Here is a 20000-nt window from a genome sequence, read left to right as displayed (position 1 = left end):
AAGTTATTGGATCCTAACTCTAAGACTAAAGCTAGCTCTGAAACTAATAAATACTGTTAATTAGACTGCCTTTAATACTAGTTCTAGCTCTGATTATGGGCTTATATTCTAAATATTCTAACTTTGCCATCTATCTCTATTTTTAAGCTACCTCTAACTCTTACTTAGGCACTGAATTTGGCTAACGTTAATTCTAGCTCTGTCTCTAGCATTTGTTTTTAGTTGGGGGTCTTATTCTAGTTCTAACCTCAGCTAATTTTAGATCTACATATGAGTAATTTGTCCTTCACTTAGGAAGCCCCGGGGTACAGAAGAGTGTACAAACTCTAACTCTAATTCTATCTCTATCTCTGACTCTAACGAGCTCTAATTACCTCCATCAAAACCAAACCCTTAGACCTACTCACCACAGGTACAGTACAACTATGGTATGCCTGCGCAGTCTTGGGGTACAAAATAGAGTACAAATGCTGCCCCAAGGCACACGCAGATACTCGTGGGCGGCGAGGTGGTCCAGGTGGGCGTGAAAAGTGGGCGGGAGTGGGCGGTGGTTGCGGGCGGAGATGTGTTGGGCTATTTCTCGGGCGCGTTTAGTCTTGCCTCTAGTTAGTAGCCAGCGAAGAGATTCTGGGATGGTCCTGTTGAGAGAGGTACTTGAAAGATATATATATATATATATATATATATATATATATATATAGAGAGAGAGAGAGAGAGAGAGAGAGAGAGAGAGAGAGAGAGAGACAAGGTACCCACAAGGTGATCAGGCCTTAATGCTAACTGAAAGATTCTCTCTCTCTCTCTAGGAACTAATCTCACATACATACATACACAGAAAGCGACACAATCACAGCATACGTATCACAGTATGGTTATTATAATTCCCCCCCTCTCTGTCTCCTTTCTCTCGTTTCCTCACCCTCCTATCCCTTTCACCTCCTTCTTGTCCCCATCTCGCCCTTCTCTCTCATCACCTCCCCCTTTCATCTCCCTCGAATCTCCATCTCTCCTTTTTTTTCACTTCGTCTTTCTCATGCATCTCCCATTTATCTCTCTTCCTTCCCTCACTTCCTGCCTTACACTTATCATTATTCCCTCCCTTCTCTACCTCCTTCTCTCCCCTTCTCACTCTTCCCTCCACTTCATCTCCCTTTTATCTCCTTTCTCTCCCTCCACTATCATTTCTCTTTTATCCCCATCTCTCTCATATTATTCTTCTCTCCCCTTCATCTCTCTGTTATCCCCATTCTCTCCCTTTCTCACTCTTGTCTTCACCTCATCTCCTTTTTCTTCCTCATTCTGTTAACATTTCCCTCTCTCTCTGTCCTCGTTCTCTCGCTCCCTCACTCCTCACCTCACCATCTCTCTAGCACCTTCTACCCCTTCTGTCCTCCCTTATATCCCTTCCGCACTCCTCTTCATCTCTCTTTCCTCCTCTACCTACCCCTGACAAGCAATTTCCTCCTTGACAGTAATCTAGCCTAACGCCAAATCTAATTATGTACTTGTCACTCACTTTGATTTATTATCCTGAATGATCTTTTAACACTACCCTGAGGCATAACGTATTCATTTGTGACTGAGGCTTGATCTGACTAGTAACCAGGGAGACTCATCCTTTAACACTAAGGTAAGACATATGCTTTGGCGGTTATAATGCCTGTATTCTAATTTGACCAAGATCTCTAATTCCTTTCATCTCAGCTGATGGTCAAGTCTAGTCAGATTTGTTGGTTGATTTGACCAGTTACCAAGGAGACTTTTAGTGTCTCCTAACTAAGGCTTGGCTGATTTCATACAACCACGAGTGACCCAGTTCCATCAGGTGAAAACAAACAGACTAGAGAGAGAATATCTATGTCCTGAAGGATAAATATGTACAGTACTGTAATCTCTCTCTCTCTCTCTCTCTCTCTCTCTCGCTCTCTCGAACTTTTTCGTTCATGCTACATTATCATTTCATTTCCTTGTTCCAGTTCCCTTCTCTTATCTCTCTAAAGTGTATGAGAGAGAGAGAGAGAGAGAGAAAGAGAGAGAGAGAGAGAGAGAGAGAGAGACAGACAGACAGACAGACAGACAGACAGAGACAGAGACAGACAGACAGACAGACAGACAGATCAAGATAAAAACTGAGTGAAATTTGCTACCTATAACTTACCAACAATAAGACAAAGATACCAACAAAGGCACAGCCGCTGCTAGAGTTATCCCCCTCCAGTGTTGCACAGAAAGGCCAAGTCCCGCCCCTAAGGCCACCCCCAAGGGCCTGGTCATCCCAAAGGCGATTAGAGCTCGACAACGCCATCTTGGAGGAAAAAGCTCGCCCGCCAACGTCCACCCTGTTACGTAGATGCCCTGTAGGAGAAGGGGAAGGGGTGAGAGAGAGAGACAGAGACAGACAGAGACAGAGACAGACAGACAGACAGACAGACGGGCATACAGAGAGAGAGAAAGTGTTAATGGCGTATGAAGCTAAAAGGACGTAAGCGAAAAGATGACAAAGAAAAAGAATTAAATTGCAAAGTAATCGAGGACACAGGGAAAAACTGGATAACGAGAAGCCTTGGAGGATGCAGAAAATGGAGACATATAGGACGGGAGGAGAGAAAAAAGAGAGAGAGGAAGAAAGAGAGTAAGGAAAGGGAGAGGAAGCAGAGGAAATGAAAGTAATAGAAGAAATGGAGAGGAACGGAAAGATAAGATGGGGTTATGTTATTCAGAGAGAGAGAGAGAGAGAGAGAGAGAGAGAGAGAGTACACATGATTACTTAAATAAAGACTTCTAAACTCACTCAATCACAAACTCACCCTGGGACTCACTCACTGATTCACTTACTCACCTGTCTCACTGACCCATTGACCTACTTGCATACTTCCTGACGCACCTTATGACTTTTTTACCTCCTGACTCTCTTACCTTCACACTCACATTTTTTACTCATTTACTCACATCCTAACTCACGTATTCATCTGCTTACTCACATATCTGACTCACCCATCTGAAAAACTTCCTCATTTTGGAGGTTGATGTATTGACTCATATGGTTCGCACACTTAGACTCATTTTGTACACAGCTGACTCACATCTCTGAATAGTTTACTCAACTGTGACTCACTTTCCCACCTCACTTACTCTCTCACTCACTTTCTCACCTCCTTACTGACTGTCTTACTCACTTACTCACCTGGACCAGAACGGCCTGAACACAGCGTAGGGCAAGGAACACAACCAGTCTCCTGACGAAGTGCAAAGCCACGCCCACGCCTCCCACAGCGCCCACACCCACCACCAAAACTCCGCGACGCCCTAGCCTGGGAGATAGAGAAAGTGAGAAAATGAGAGAGTAAGAGAGAGGGGAGTTACACATGGATGCTTACATTTAAGGAGAAAGTTTTACACACACACATGAAAGTGAGGGCAATTTCACACACACACACACACACACACACACACACACACACACACACACACATTCTCTCTCTCTCTCTCTCTCTCTCTCTCTCTCTCTCTCTCGATGTTATGCCCCATCTTTTCTGTTCTTTGATCATGTCATTCAAAGACTTAGAACGTGTTGTTTCAAGAATGCGTTTTTCGTTCCTTTGTTTCTAACCCTTTTTTTTTGTGTGTGTGTGTCAGAGAAGATGTGTTTGTGTTTGTGTTGTTTTTATGTGTGGTTGTATGGTGGTGGTAGTAGTTGTGATGTTGGCCGTGGAAATGGTTGATGACTATCTGTGTGAGGCTGATCATCGTTTTTGTGATGGTTGTGGTGGTGGTTGTGGTGGTGGTTGTGGTGGTGATTGTACTGGTTCTGGTGGTGATGGTGGTTGCAGTCGCTGTAGTGCTCGTTGTGGTGGTGATGATGATTGCAGGTGTGGTGGTGAGGATGATTGCAGGTGTGGTGGTGGTGGTGATGATGGTAACGACGATGGTGTTGGTGGTGGCGGCGGTGATTGTGATTGTTGGTGCGGTGATGATGCTACCTGCTGGTATTAGTGGTAGTGGCTGGGTGCTGGTATTTGTGGTAGTGATTGTGGTGGCTTTGCAGTTATGGTATTAATGGTGGTAGTTGTGGTGTGGCGATGGTTGATGTAGTGAAAATAAACCAAAAATGACTTGGGTTCAAATAAGTTAAAGTATCTATGTCACGAGTTTATAAGGACGCAGAATATAGCAACATTGAAACCATCTTTTTAGCAGCAGTACGGATAGATAGATAGATAGATAGATAGATGGACCGATTTATTGATAGATAAGTAGGTGGGTAGGTAGATAGATCAAACAAGACCATATGTTAGCAGCACGACTAAGCTAAAAAACGTCACAAAAATTATTAGACAGATAGAGAGACAGGTTAACATGTAGACAGGAAGAGATAGATAGATAGATAGATAGATAGACAATCGTATTATTTGACTTTCGAAAATACCATTCTCTGACAGGCTTAAATCTAAAATGCTTAAAATATATATACCATGAATTTATATGGATACAGGATATGGTAGCAATGGATCTTTTTGTTTTCTGCGTCAGATGGCCATTGGATTTGTGGAGGTTCAGAAAAAATGAGCAAATATGTAGTATTGGATGGAAGAATGGAGTAGCCTTGTGTGTGTGTGTGTGTGTGTGTGTGTGTGTGTGTGTGTGCCTATTTTAATTTACTATGACTGTGGAGCTACGTGTGGACAGCTGTACGTTTCAAGTGGAGCCAGGATTACAAGGGCTTTGATGGTGAATGAATGGGTGTGTGGCCCATTACATCGCGCATGTTGTTAATTGGTTCTCCTATTAAGTAATATTTACGTTGCAAGGCTTTCAGTACCCTTCCTCATCCCACCTAAAGGGGTGATGATGATGATGATGATGATGATGATGATGATTATGATGATGATAGTGATGACTATAATTTGCATATATATGTGTAAATGTGTAGAGTTTTTGTTTACACACACACACACACACACACACACACACACACACACACACACGCATACATACACTCACCTGTCAGCGACGAATCCAAAGAGAAGTCCACCAATCACAAGGCCGAACTGATATGACGTCACAACCCATCTCCGAATCCAGCTCCGTTCACATACCAGGCCCCACTGTGGATGATAGATGGATGGATAGATAGATAAATAGACAGACTGATAGATAGATCGATAGGTGGGTAGACAGGTAGATGCTAAACGACTGACTGCATGATTAGTTGGTTGGTTAACAGATGCATAGGTAGATAGGAAGATAGGTGAGTTGAGATGTAGGTAGGGAGGTAGATAGACATTGGTGTGGGTGGATATGAGTTTGCGTATGTGGGTGTTAAGTGACTGTAGGTAGGTGTGAGTGGGCTGTAGGTGGGTGTACCGTTCGCAAGCCCTGTCCCACTGTAGGTAAAAGTGGGTGTAATGGGGTGTAGGTGGGTGTGAGTTGAGTGTAGGTGGGGTGTAAGTGAATGCTGGCGTGGGTGAATGGATGTAGGTATATGTGGGTGAATGTAGGTGGCTGTAGACGAATGTTTGTTGATATAAGTGAGCGTAGATGGATGTAAGTGGATGTAGATGGGTGTGGGTGGATGTAGGTCAGTATTGGTGGATGTAGGTATGTGTGCGTGGGTGTGGTTGGGTGTGGGTGGGTACGGAAATAAGGCTCAAGTCCTTTATTTAGTCTTTCTGTTAATATTAGTGTTCAACCAAGTAAAGAGGAGCGTAAGATCTGTGTGGTTTCTCCTTCCCCCCCCCTCTCTCTCTCCACTACCTTGATTTCCCCCAAGGGCCATACACTGTTCCCTATCATCTTTCATTCTGTCACCCAGGCCATTTTCCCTACGCCTGTTCCCTCTTTCTGCCTACCCGCCATCTATCTATCTATCTATCTATCGATCGATCGATCGACGTAATATATCTGTGGCTGCTTAGTTATACATATCTACCTATCTACCTATTCATTGCATACTTGCCTAACTACCTACCTATGGTTTAAATATATGTTTGCCTATCTGTGTGTCTGTCTGTCTGTCTCTATCTGTATCTATCTATCTGTCAGTCTGTCTATCTATCAGTCCTCCACATCCTGACAAAAAGCAGATGACAGCAGTAATGTGCAGCTACAAACAGGTTAAGAACTAAACAGAGAGAGAGAGAGAGAGAGAGAGAGAGAGAGAGACTGGCATGACACATAACATTAAAACCAGTCGAGAAATTATCCAGAATATTATACTATGAGGTAAGTCATCGTAGATTAAATTATACACATCGCAAAACAGGTTGGTGAGTCTCCTTGGTTACCATCGCGCGTTTATTTTAATCTGACGATGATTCCCAACCCCCTTCAGCTCAGTTAATGGCCAGGTGTAGTCAGACTGGAGGGTGAATCTGACTTGTAACCAAGGAGACTCATTCTTGCAGTGCGTTTATGGCCGAGTGTAGTCAGACTGGGGGGTGGATTTGACCAGTAACCAAGGAGACTCATTCCATTAGTGCGTTTGTTTTAGCGTGACAAAGATCCGTAACCCCTTTCCGCTCAGTTGATGGCCGGATGTAGTCAGACTGGAGGGTTGATCTGACTAGTAACCAAGGAGCCCTAGTCCCACCTCGTACCTAAGGCATATCCTATGAAACAGCGACTTAGTATTAAGTTGTGGAGTGGCCCAGTTCCGTCATGTGAAAACAAACCGACCGAAGACACCTTGATTAAAACTACTTAAGTTTAATTCACTAGTTGGATACTTCAGAGTAGGATAACTATATTTCTCTCTCTCTTTCTCTCTCTCTCTCTCTCTCTCTCTCTCTCTCTCTCTGTTGTGGTTGGTAGGGACACCAGCTATCCACTCACTTGATGGAACAATATTTTTCAATGAAACTGCAATGAGTTATGAGCAAAATTATTCACTGTAAGCCACGGGCAGATAGATACAGGGATTATAGATAGATAGAATGATTGACTGATTGGTCGAGTGAATGATTAATAGATACCACCACTTAGGAGAGGCGATTAGTCATTCACACCCCAAATATCTGAACTAAGCATCCTAGCTCTGGGCCCTCACGCCCCTGGTCGACCAGTAAAGTACTGAATGAAAGACTGACAGAAGCTGGATGATAGATAGATAGAAACTACATTATAGATAGATAGAAGCCAGATGATAGACTGATAAATTCGAGGACTGGTAGACAGAAACACCCGTTCGCAGTGAAGGATTTGTTAACGACCATCCATTCACACAGACAAAAGCCTCATGAATGTTGATGACCAAAATATTAACAGGTCAAGAAGTGGGAAAATTTGTACTGTGACTCCGCGCCAGGTGGGAGGCATTATGCAAAAAATTATAGACGGAGGCGAAAATGATGCCCATCCGGGGAACTAGGTGGGTCGGACAGAGAGACGGGTTTGCTTGGAACACCATGTAGTTATGAGCTGGTTTGATGATGAGAAAGAGAGCAATCTAGCCAGGGAATGGTGGGGCAGAGGGGTTTTTGCTAATTACTGGTAGGTCACAGAGTATGTCAGGTGCAGAGGAGAGGAGAGCGAGGATGAGGTGGTGGGGGACAGGGAGACTGAAGATGAGATGGAGGGATGAGGTGATGAGATATATTAATGAGGGGGCCAGGAGATGAGGTGGAGGGGGAAGAGACCGAGGATGAGGTGGAGTGATGAGGTGGAGAGGGAGAGGGAAGCAGAAGGTGAGATGGAGGAATGAGGTGGAGAGGAGTATGACTGAGGGGTAAAGTTCAGCGGCTTTTGAATGAAGGGGACTGAGGATGAGGTGAAAGGAAAAAAGAAGGCAGAGGATGAGGTGGAGTGGTATATGAATGAGGGAGACCGAGGATGAGGTGGGAGGCTTAGGTGGAGAGGTATATGAAAGAGAGTGGTGTGAGATGAAGGAATGAAGTGGAGGGAGAGGAGGAGGTAGAAGATGAGGTGGAGGGACTAGGTGGAGAGGTACATGAATGAGGGTGATGTGAGTTTGAGGGTGATGTGATGATACTGTGTATATTAACAAAATATGTTATTAACTCCTTATCTGATTTGTATAAACCTTGTCACATGCATTGTTTTGGGATATGAGGAGCAGTGATTATTTTTTGGTTGACATCGATCAAAAGTCAAAGCTCGCGGGTCAAGGAGGTCATTGTGATAAAGAGGTGGGAAACTGTCCAGTAACCCCTTAACAACATGACTTTTCTCCCTAAGTTGTATGAGGCGGCTTCTCAGGGTGTTAAAGATATGCCGCAGCGGTGGGACTGCCTGGTTATACACACGCTCCTTTGTCCCCCGTATCTTCAGAAGAAAAGATGGAGGATTGAAGAGGCAAGGAAAATTATAGCTTGCAGTCCACCTGGTTGACGTCTAGTTGAACCTGGGGCCACTACAGCAAAAAAACAGTTTCTCTCTCGCTCCACTTCTCCGTTTCGGTTCACTGCTATACTCATTTTACTCTAACTTGGCCAAAATTGCCATCTCTCCGTCTTGAATGCTGAGTTAGAACGATGGCTTAACACTAGAATGTGATGCCAGTCACGAAGAAATGATGTGGAAAGGATGCTGAGCCGAAGGATGGTCTTTTTCGGTCACTGAGGAAAAAAATTAGCCGTTAATGGACGAAATGATGAGTCAGGCTAAGATGAAAAGGATAAAAACATCACATCTCAGCATAATAAAATACAAAAAAGGAATCAGCTCTGACTTTAACATTTACAGTTTTTAGTAGGTGAAAAGTATGCTAATGTTACTGAACGTGTTTTTAGTTACAGTTTCTTACGATAACAGCGCTGCCTGTAACCTTTTTCGTAGCCTACAGTATGTCTGTTGCCTAGTTACATAAGTGAGGTTCGGCTTTGTCCTTATCCCTCCTTGTAGTTGTGTAGATATTGACTTTGTATGAGTTAATTATCTGAACAGATGGAGGTATGAGAGCAGAGGGAGTATGTTGATATAATGAGAGAGAGAGAGAGAGAGAGAGAGAGAGAGAGAGAGAGAGAGAGAGAGAGAGAGACCTATATATGCCGAATGTAAAAGTTTTGGCTTCTCAGTGTACACACACACACACACACACACACACACACACACACACACACACACACACACACACACACACACACACACACACACACACACACACACACACACACACAGTTAGTAATATATTCCAGCTAACTCTATGATTGTACTCAGTTGAGTGAGTCAGGGGAGCCAAAGAGAATACAGCCCAGGGTTGATGCACTTGAGGTATTGCTGGAGGGGTACGTAGCTTCCCTTCCCTCGCCAAACGGCTTACAGTCATGAATCTTGGGGTGTGCGGCCGGAACATGTGTTCGGCTCATGGAATATGGACGCCCCTGCCCTACATATTCCCGGGTAACCCTTGTTCAAAGTGTTGCATCCAGTAGCCCACTGAAAAGGTAGTAAGTGAACGATTACCATCTTCTCGAGAGGTGCTACCATGGGGGTAATGACTTTATACAACATTCCCAGACGGGGAACTCAACTACATTTATCAAGTAGTCGAAGTCCAAGCTGAGACTACTACTCATATACAGTTCATCCTCTTAAGGACTATGTCTCTTCCATTTTCCCTTCAACTCGTCGTGTCGAAGGACCCAGTTTCGACACGAACCAGGCGCTGTCAGCCACGAAAAGGCGTTGCATACTTGTTGTCGATGGGTCTGCTCGGCCAGACAGGCCAGCTAAGAGCAACAACAACAACGTTATGAATCTCATTGGCCCCAGACCTCTTAGGTTTCACCCTTAGCTTTAACTTCTGAAAATACCTAATTCCATATTCGACTGAGGACGATGTTCCGTAACAAGCTAGTGTCACTGAACGAACATACCCTAACAAATTTCAGACGCTCTTGTTTAGTATTTTTCATATTATCTAATCAGTAAATTATTATTTTCCCATAACTTCTGTCGAGTTCTCCTTAGTTATGCATGATCCAGTGTTCTTTTATTATTCACTCTTACTCTTTGTTTCCTCAGCTTAGCCCAGATTTTCGTCCCTTTACAGCTGAAACCACCTAACCCACCGACATAATACAGTGGCTCAACAACCTTCCCATAGTACTTCTTCGTGACTATCATCGTATTTTTAATGTTAATCTTTTGTTACAACTTCGTGTTTAAGACAGAGGGATGGCAGGTATAGGCCAGGTTTGAGTAGTAGTAGTAATAGTCGTTGGAACCCCTGGCTTATCTGAATGTGAACTCAGTAGGCTGCAGGCTCAGTTGCCCTCTCCTGCAGACCACTGTTCTCCCTTTGGGGGAAGAGGGAGTTGAGGGACGTTTGTATAACCTGGCATCTCCACCGCTCAGTTATATCGGTGCCACCATACGAAGGCGACCCTCCCCAACATCCAGGTTAGGTAAAAACGACATTGTCTAACGCTTTATATAATTTTTCGACCAGTGTGAATGTTGAGAGTCATGACATAATTTCCGAAGAGTTCTTGACCTGATAATATTTGGACATTCCTACTGTCATCTGTTTTTTGTACGTGTGTGTGTGTGTGTGTGTGTGTGTGTGTGTGTGTGTGTGTGTGTGTGTGTGTGTGTCGTTCATATCAACGTCCTTAATACTTATGAAAGATGATTCTCTCTCTCTCTCTCTCTCTCTCTCTCTCTCTCTCTCTTACCCAAAATAATTAATCCTAGTCACACTCCATCTAATAATCACCTTGATCTTAGTTTTAGACTCTTACAGAACATAGATGTTTCAAGGAAACAGCTGTTGTTCCCTGTACATAAGAGGTTCCCGTAACCGGTTTGTTACACTGTGTTGTCTGAATACGAGTTAAGTTCGGTTTTGTCCTCTTTAGGGTCATGTTCATATATGAGTGTGCAGAAAGGAGGAGGTAGAAGGTGCCATGGTTTTGGATATATATATATATATATAGATATACAAGATTTCCCAGTTCTTGCCATACTAACACCAGGAGGGGATTCTGGGGCTAATATGGAAAAAATTCTGTATCAACATGGGCTTGCTTCTCAGTCCTTATGTAGTTATACAGTAGTTACAGATGTCTTTATTGACAAAAATGTTCTCCCTCATAATAATTTTGTCATAAGTCATGAGCAGTTGTAATTCCATAACGGCTGAGAGTTAGTCCCATGGTGATTTAATACGTTTTACTCACAGTCAGCTGTAGAATCACCTTCCGAAGTTAGAGCGTCAAGCCCCGGAACTGCTACTGTTTGATGAAAATATATGGGTATATATACAGCATTATCCTCAGACAGTGACAAATATAAAAGCTTTCTTTTTTTTTATTTCTGTGTCGGGCGAGCTTTATAATTTGAAAGTCCTTGGCATAGTGAAGTTTGAAATACAATGCAATAGGTCGCTGATCTTTTCCAACCTGCTCTACTAAAATCAAGCTTCTCTCTTTTCTCCAAGTTGCCGCAACCTATTATTTGCTATTAGCCAATGCAGTATAATTCACTAGCATTTTCAGCGATTTTTTTTTTTATTTGTTCTGCTCATTTGTTGCTGATCTACTCAAACGACCCCTGCAAGTTTCCCCCCATTAACCTTTTAGTGAAATTTTCAACTCTAGTATTTCCCAAGGCCTAATACCCAAATCCAGTTGGGTGGGTTACAGGCGCCTGATTGTTAATGCCATTGCACATGAATTTTATAACACTTCTGGATTTGTTTGTCTTTTTTCTGGGGGGGGGGGAGGTAATTTCTCGACTCGTTTTAATGTCGGTAGTCATGACATCATTTTAAAAATTAGAGTTCTTGACCTTTTTGTACTTGGACATTACTGTTGTCTTTCCGTTTGTTTGTGCGTGTGTGTGTGAGAAGGGGGGGAGGTTGCATAACGGAGAACGCACTCGCCCACTATAGCGGTGACACCACGTGAAGGCATCCCTCTCTAGCCCTTAAACGGCTAAATTACAAACGAATAGGTGAAAGGTTGGGTGGGAATTGAATGCATTGTTGATGTGATGTGTAGGGGAGACTGGGTTGATCTGGACATGTAAAGCGAATAGGGGATGAGAAAATTAGGATATTTGTAGTCAGTTCGTTTTCACCTGACGGAACTGGACCAATCCAACTAGACCTATCCATACCCCTCATTTATACGTTATAATGGTCATACATTACACTGCACTTGCCACATAAGACAGTTTTGCAGGCTGATAGTCATGTGAACAGCCAAATACTAATTTCCGTTCGCCACTCCTTTTCATCGTTTGATTTATAAATACTTGAATGTGGCATTGTGGGCATCATCATCATGACTACCATCATCATCATCATCATCTCCGGCGTCTTGCATCTTCCTCGAAACCCGCGGACATTGGATGGCCGTGGCAGAAACTCCTCCAGGCTAACCTATCTTCACACATTTTTTTCTCTCTTTGACACTCCTTTTTCTCTTTCTTTCTTTTCTTACATCAGTATATTCTTCCAGTTTCTACTTCCAGACCTCTGAACTGTCTGCTTGCATCCCTCCACCTCTACGACGGGCGCGTAGCATCCGTCTAGCAACAAACCCCTTTTCTATCCAACTCTCTAATGCAAGAGTTAACCGTTACTCGCAGTTCTTCATTTATGCAACAGGTCTTCTCTGGAACTGTCTCCCTCTGTCTGTATTTCGTACTTCCTATGTTCTTCAGTCTTTCAAACGCAGTGTGTCCAGGCATCTCGAAATGAATGGATCTTGAATTTGGCTCTCTTTAGTTTTTTTTTTTTTTTTTTTTTTTGAAGGAACATTTTGCGGACTCAGCCTTTGGTTCCTTCTTCCTAGCATAAATAAGAAGTCATACTCACGATATCATCCTTAAGCTTGGGATTTTTTTTTTTTCCAATATTTGTCCAACTATCTCGAAAGATATGGGCTTTGAGTTCCTGTTGAGTTACCTGTGCAGTAATTTTTCTTGCATAAAAAATCAGTCATTTAAACACACACACACACACACACACACACACACACACACACACACACACACACACACACACACACACACACACACACAGCTCGCTCCCATCTCCTCACCTCTACTCTCCCCGATCCTCCACACTCAGCCGAAATATATATTCACCGCAGAAAAAAAAAACGAGGAAAAAGGCGAGAACAAACTATCCACAGTCATATCAAAGTTTTTTTTTTTTCCATCGGGTCAGCCTATAATATTTCCGTCGCATTTCCCAGCAGTATCGCGTGTAAAAGTAGTTTTGTAGTTTTAAAAGTGCCAACTGGTCAACTGGCCTTTTGATGTTGCTCTACTTCTCTTAGGCTGGCTGCTGGGCGAGAGGTTGGTATTTGAGTGCGATTTGCGTGCGTGTATGTGGACGGGGTACATAGGCGGATTGGGTGGGGGAGGGTGTGTGTCGGGTTGGTGTGTGTGGGTGGGTGGGTTGTGAGGAGGGTGTGGGGAGGGTAGGTATGTATGTGTTTGTGTGTGTGTGTGTGTGGGTGGGTGGGTGGGTGGTGTGGTGGGTGAGATGAGGGTGGGTCTGTGGAGGATGGTGTGGGGAGGAGATGTGCATGGGTGATTGTGAGGTGTAGGGAGGGGATGAAGTAACTGTGTGTGTGTGTGTGTGTGTGTGTGTGTGTGTGTGTGTGTGTGTGTGTGTGTGTGTACATAAATATATACAGTTCTCTGTCTCTCTCTGTCTCTCTCTGTCTCTGTCTCTGTCTCTGTCTGTCTGTCTGTCTGTCTCTCTCTCTCTCTCTCTCTCTCTCTCTCTCTCTCTCTCTCTCTCTCACACACACACACACAAGCAAGGAGAATTCCTAATGCTTAGTAGGGTATATTGTCTGCTTATAATCTCATTTCTTTTAAATGCAGTGAGTCAAGGTATCTGGAAATGAACAAGTCTCTTCTTATTTCATTCCATAGGAAAAGAAATAGTTATGACGGCCAGACACCTGGGTTCTGATTTTCGGCTTAACTCCTCCCTCATCCCCCCGCAGTGATACTAAATACTGGGTCCGCCTCTGGGTGAATCATGTCAGTTGTCAGATGAAAGTTATGGAGAGCTTGCCAACATTGTTAAGAAAGCCTGAGCAGTCGTGTTGGCATCCTAACTTGGCCTAGAGTTTCGTCCTTTGTAACATATTTCCCGTAGCTAGATCCGTAGCAGAAAAAAACAATGCTACGGCTTTGTATCCTTTCCAAAGCTCTTCATCATGACTAGCATCATATTCTAGTGTTGATCTGTTGTTACGGATCGGCATTCAGGAAAGGGAGATGGTAAATTTAGGCCGTGTTAAATTGAAAAGCATATAAATGCAAGTCCCACCTCCGGATAAATCGAGTCATTTGTGCGAAGGAAATTACGGAGAACGAGCCGACATAATTATATAAGCCTGGGCAGCCTTGCAAGTTTTAGTGTAGGAGGTGAAACTTGTCTTATAAGTGTACTAAGTAATAATTATGTGGCTGAGGAACAGCGGTCGTGCAGGTGTGTGTGTGTGTGTGTGTGTGTGTGTGTGTGTGTGTGTGTGTGTGTGTGTGTGTGTGTGTGTGTGTGTGTGTGTGTGTGTGTGTGTGTGTGTGTTATTTTTAGACCCTTTAAAGTGAAAAGTAGAGTTTGATGATGATGATCATGATGATATCTATTTACCTACTGTACATTATCTATATACCAGTCCATTTGTACCCAAGCTTCATAATCCAGTAAGGGGTGGCCACAGACAAATGGCCTTCATGTCACACTGTCCTTCTCCATCAGGCTGTGCTGTCTCAAACTCACTCCACCCTCTCTCATATACCTCTCCACCCGACCCCTCCTCATTCTTCGTTTACCTCCCCCTCTCCACCTCTCCCCTTTCACCACTCACATACACACTTCTAGTCATCCCTCCATCTCATCTTTGGTCTCTCCCAATCTGTCCACCTCCCCTGCCCCACCTAACTCACATACACTCTCCCATCAGTCGCATATGTCACGCTAATCGTCTGACAATAGCTAAAAGCAAACACCTTCAGAACGAAAAAGTATCATGTCAACGTAATAATGAGAAATATTAATAATCCCTATGATCATAGAGCGAGGATGAAAAGGCTGTATTATGAGTGAAACATCTTGTTTTGACTTTCCTTTGGCGTAATGGCGGTGCTACGGCCGTTATGTTTACCGTTGGCGAGAAAAAACCTACTTTCGCCAGTACAGTATAATATCCTGCAAAATGTAAGTTGTTATTTTGATAATTTCGACTTGAAGTACCGTCGTATGATTAAATGACGAAAGGAAAAATAATGAATAAGAAAATGGGTTCTTCCTCCACCAGGGTCTAGCGGCGGTGCTACGGTCATTTCTCCGTGCCAGCTAACCTTATAGCAGACAAGCTTGCTTCGTATATCATAGACAGTTTATTATCCTGCAAAGGTGAGCTGTTATTTCCACCTGAATTACCTTGGAGAAATATATATTGGGAAATGGATTCTACTTTCATCAGGGCATAATGATGGTGCCAGGGTCATATATTTCCTCCGCGCCAGTTTTATTTCCGGCAGATATCTTACGTCAGATGCAATAACAATTTCCTGCAGAGATGAGGTATTATGTCGACTTAAATTGCCGTCATGTAAGAAGGGGACTTATGGAGAAGTAATCATGTAAAGTCTCATGCCGCTGAAATGAGAGATGGTTACAGTAAGTAAATGCTCCCCTCGGAATCTTTTCTCTGTACTCTGGAGCTAGACGCATATTCACTGTGATAGCTGCTGTGGGCCCATGTTTTTTTTTAACACTCAAATCGTTCCTAAGAGTCCATCGTATTTTTCGGTCGTACTAGAGATTAAAGACAAAAATTTTACATAGCATTGGTAAAATCTGCAAAAATCACACTCATGCAGATATTTCAAGTAATACAAAACTCCAGATGATTTTGATTCAGAACTTCCAACCCTCAGTATGCGTCAAGGAAATATAAAGTCGTGGAGAGCAACACAATTGAAAAAATTCTCTCACCCAAAATCTTTATATATATATATATGGGAGGAGAGATAAACTTAAAAATTATGTATTCCTTACCTCAGCTACAACACTCCACTCCTTCCCATGCAAAGTGAAAACATGCCCCAGTACACATTCTGAGGTGCCTCTTCTGTGTAGCCCCGGGTCCTTGAACATCCTGCACCTCGAGTATCCTACACGGGGGGCGCTTACACCAGGAACGGCAGGACCCGTGACTAGGACGGCTGGCAGGGCAGCTTCCTTACTCCAGCTATCCGAAATCTGGGGGCAGGATAAGGGCATGAGACGCGTCCTAACGCCTTTTCCTTAGCGGTTTATTATGCACAGTGCACCTCAGGGTCTTACAGTCTAACCCTGTGATATTTCTGTTACTGGAGGGGACAGTGGTTATATCCATAGTTTGAAAAGTCTCTCGTGGACTGTATGGATTCGTCTGGAGGTAGCAAGAATAATAATTCTCTCTCTCTCTCTCTCTCTCTCTCTCTCTCTCTCTCTCTCTCTCTCTCCCCATATCGGTAAGCCATAACACTATCATTATCGGAAATGAGAACAATATATCACCTTTATTTTTATTCTACAATTGACACCCCATTGGAGAGGGACGCCTTCACGTGGTGACACAGATATTCCCGGGTGGTGAAGCTGCCCCATTATACAAACCATTCTACAAATGACCATTAATTCCTTCCCTGCCCTCCAAAGAAAGACAGTTGGTCAGCAGTAGGATAACTTTATTCTGCAATCCACTGGGATCACTTTCATATTAAGTCTGGGTCAACAACAACAACTACAACAGCAACAAAAACAACTACAACTACAACAACAGCAACAATAAGAACGACAACAGTCAATACGAGAGGACTCTTCTTAGTTGAACAAACAACACACACACACACACACACACACACACACACACACACACACACACACACACACACACACACACACACACACACACACACACACACACACACACACACACACACACACACACACACATCAAAGAACCGTTTTTGAAAAGTAAATTAAAGTACTTTATTTTTTTATTTTTTAAGGTGGCGAAAGTCCTTTTCTTTTCCCTGCTCAAACAAAGGTGCTGGAGAGAGAACAAGGACATGGCCTAGTTTAATGTTTTCTTTTGTTTCCCCATGTTTAGAGAGAGAGAGAGAGAGAGAGAGAGAGAGAGAGAGAGAGAGAAAGAGAATGTTTGTATTTATGTGGACGAAATTATCTTCACCATCATAATTATCATCATCATTACTACCACCACCAACACCACCATCACCACCACCATCATCACCTTCACCGTCATTACTACCATCATCATCATCATCATCATCATCATCATTACAGTGCATCAAAGACACCCGCTAATAACCATGAGTAAAGTTTCATTTACTCGGAAAAAAAATCATGTATTACTTTGAGACTGGTTCTTTGAAGGTACACAAGAGGAAGATTATTACCGGTATGCTCTTGTCACATACCTGCATACATTCATTCTTACATACATACACACACTTTCTCTCTCTCTCTCTCTCTCTCTCACACACACACACACATACACCTTAAGACTTCCACCTTTAAAGGCAATGTATCCAGGCATCTCAAAATCACTGCCTCCTGATTATGGCTTCCATTTGATCAGCATTTGTAAGGGACAGATTTAGAAGCGGACTGACCCTGATTCCTTTTCTTATTTTTTTTCTCTCTTTTTTTTCGTGTAAGAGTTGATTTCTATATACTTAATGCTGGAACTCTTTTTTAAGGTAAAAGAGTGAGTGCCTGTGAGTGAGGTGGAGGGGAGAGAGGGAAGGAGAGACGGAGGATGAGATGGGTGGGTGGAATGTAGATGTGAAATGAGAGAGAACGAGTTGGAGGAAGGGCAGCCTGATGACATAGGGGGCATGGAGGTGATTTGCTTGTGACCAGCTTCTCCGAGGTTAAAGCATCTGTGTATAGACAGACAGACTCACTGTTAGATAGATAGGCAAGTAGATTGACTGTTACATAAAGTAAGTACCGCAGTCACGAAAAGATGGTTGGTAGATAAAGTAGATAGATAAATGGATATACACATGAAAGATCAGTAGATAGATAGGTAGACCTTGATAGATAGGGAGACCTAGTTATGGGTATTGGAGTGGGACCTTTTGTTGAATTTAATGACCATCAGTCTTTCAGCTTGATTACTTGTACCATTATCTGTCTGTCTGTCTCTCTGTCTGTCTGTCTCTCTCTTTGTATATATTTATATCTATATACATACGCATATACCACCATTTCTCACCTTTGCCATTTATGCCTGTCATAACGTACATACTTACCACTCTAACAACCCCATTATCTCTTTAATTATTCATTAATTATCCCATCACCTGTTTATAATGATCTCACCTTAATTATTCATACCCTACGGACACTCTCATTAACCACTTCAGAACAAGGACGTCATTTTAATCTCATTTTTGCTATTTCCAGATCACTTTATTTAGCCGAGTCTGGGTCATAGATAAATAGAAGGGTAGATAGATAGATGGGCACCATTAGCCCTTTCATAGTGGGAACAGTTCTAGTATGCTATTCCAGTCAACATCAGATGATTTTATTCAGCTGAGAGTGAGTCATAGGAGCAGGAGTGTTTATACGGATACCAGTGAGAGGCTTGGCTATGGAAAGTAGGTTCAATGTTTTTCTTTAATTTTGTGAATCTCTCTCTCTCTCTCTCTCTCTCTCTCTCTCTCACCTTGCAGTGATGCGGAGGAGTGGAGATGTAGTGGTGATGTAGGTGATGGTGGAGATGAACGTGGGTGAGAGAAGAAGTGAGGAGGAGAAACAGGAGAAATTGATAGCGAGTTCCGAGCCTCTCCACCAATCCATCCACACTCGCCATCGCCATCTCCACAAAAGTTTCTCCACTAAAATCTTCTCCACCACTGATCTTCCACACCGAGGGTTCCTCCACTAAGTGTCTGTCAAAAATCACTCCAAGACTGTTTTCCACCAAACGTTTCTTCACCTAAAGTTAGTCCAATGTTTCTGCATCAAAATTTCTCCATGCAAAAAGTTCCATGACACTAAGTATCTCCAGTGTTCCTCTCAGTTTCCCAACCCAAAATTTCCTTGCCAAAGTTTCTCCACTACGTGTTTTGTCCTCTTAAGTTTGTACACCAAAGTTTTTCCACTAAAAGTTTCTCCACCAAAACTCTCTCCACTAAAAGTTTCTCCACTATAAATTTCTCCACCCATATTTCCCCACCAAAGTTCCTCAACTAAAGGCTTCTGCACTAGTTTCTCCACTAAAATTTCTCCACCAAAGTTTCTCCACCACTGCTGTAAGATTCTCCTTTGCTTTACCTACGTGTTATTTATATTCAGTTTCCTTTTCACGACCAAACATGTTGCTTCTTCGTCCACTCTCCAACGAAACTTCTAAGGATTCACCTTTCTTTTTTGTCTTCCCTGTCAAAACTTGCTTCTTCCTCTTCTGTCTTTTCTTCCTCTTTTCTTCTTTTCTCTTATTCCCCAGCACTGTTAGTAAATCTCCAACATCTCTACTGTATGTCACAACGCAGCTACTCGTCGCCTCTCCTTTTTCTCCCCTCTTTTTTTTCCTTCTATTTCTCTCTTGCTCTATTACAGTATCTCCAGCATTCCATCATTCTTCCACCAAATTGCCGCTGCTGCTGCCTCTTCTCTTTTCTTCCTCTTGTCGCCCATTTTTCGCTCTTTTTCAGTCTTTTATTTCAACATAACTGGTAAATCGCCAGCATATCTATCCTTCACCAGTCATGTCTTCTCTTTTTTTCTCCCTCATTATTCTGTTTTTCTCCAACACTTATTCTTCATAAATCCTGTGTCTCTCCAACAGAGCTGTAGGTTGGCTACATTTCCACCACGTCGTCTGCTTCATCTCCACCCATCTCCACCTTTCCTGGGGGGAGAGAGAGGGAGAGTGTGAGTGATTTAGAGCAGGAGAGAGAGAGATAACAGAGTGGACTGTTAGAGAGAAAGAGAGAGAGAGAAACAGAGTTGTATAGTTACTGTCTATCTATCTATCTAT

At 43.0% G+C, this 20000-nt stretch overlaps 1 protein-coding gene across 1 annotated transcript; it reads right to left on the bottom strand.

The window, feature by feature from the left end:
- Positions 1-403: 403 nt before the first annotated feature.
- Positions 404-3367, bottom strand: LOC145391823 (solute carrier family 22 member 13-like). Its single transcript, XM_080266310.1, has 3 exons — positions 3185-3367; positions 2159-2355; positions 404-638 (listed from the first exon to the last, which is right to left on the bottom strand). Exons 1-3 carry the CDS (start codon positions 3365-3367, stop codon positions 404-406), a joined length of 615 nt encoding a protein of 204 aa, XP_080122436.1.
- Between the last annotated feature and the right edge of the window lie 16633 nt (positions 3368-20000).

Source organism: Coenobita brevimanus, chromosome 20, assembly GCF_032717465.1.
Source record: "Coenobita brevimanus isolate Jiangsu-jjx chromosome 20, ASM3271746v2, whole genome shotgun sequence".
NCBI classification, from domain to species: domain Eukaryota; kingdom Metazoa; phylum Arthropoda; class Malacostraca; order Decapoda; family Coenobitidae; genus Coenobita; species Coenobita brevimanus.
This window is presented reverse-complemented; position numbering and strand designations above follow the sequence as displayed.

What these genes read in the sequence shown, in the direction of transcription:
- LOC145391823 (XM_080266310.1), bottom strand. Translation starts at nt 3,367, where the DNA reads ATGTGTAACTCCCCTCTCTCTTACTCTCTCATTTTCTCACTTTCTCTA. An exon ending in TTCAGGCCGTTCTGGTCCAG is followed by an intron (nt 2,356 to 3,184) that starts GTGAGTAAGTGA and finishes CTTCTCCTACAG; the next exon opens with GGCATCTACGTAACAGGGTG. An exon ending in GTATCTTTGTCTTATTGTTG is followed by an intron (nt 639 to 2,158) that starts GTAAGTTATAGG and finishes CTCTCTCAACAG; the next exon opens with GACCATCCCAGAATCTCTTC.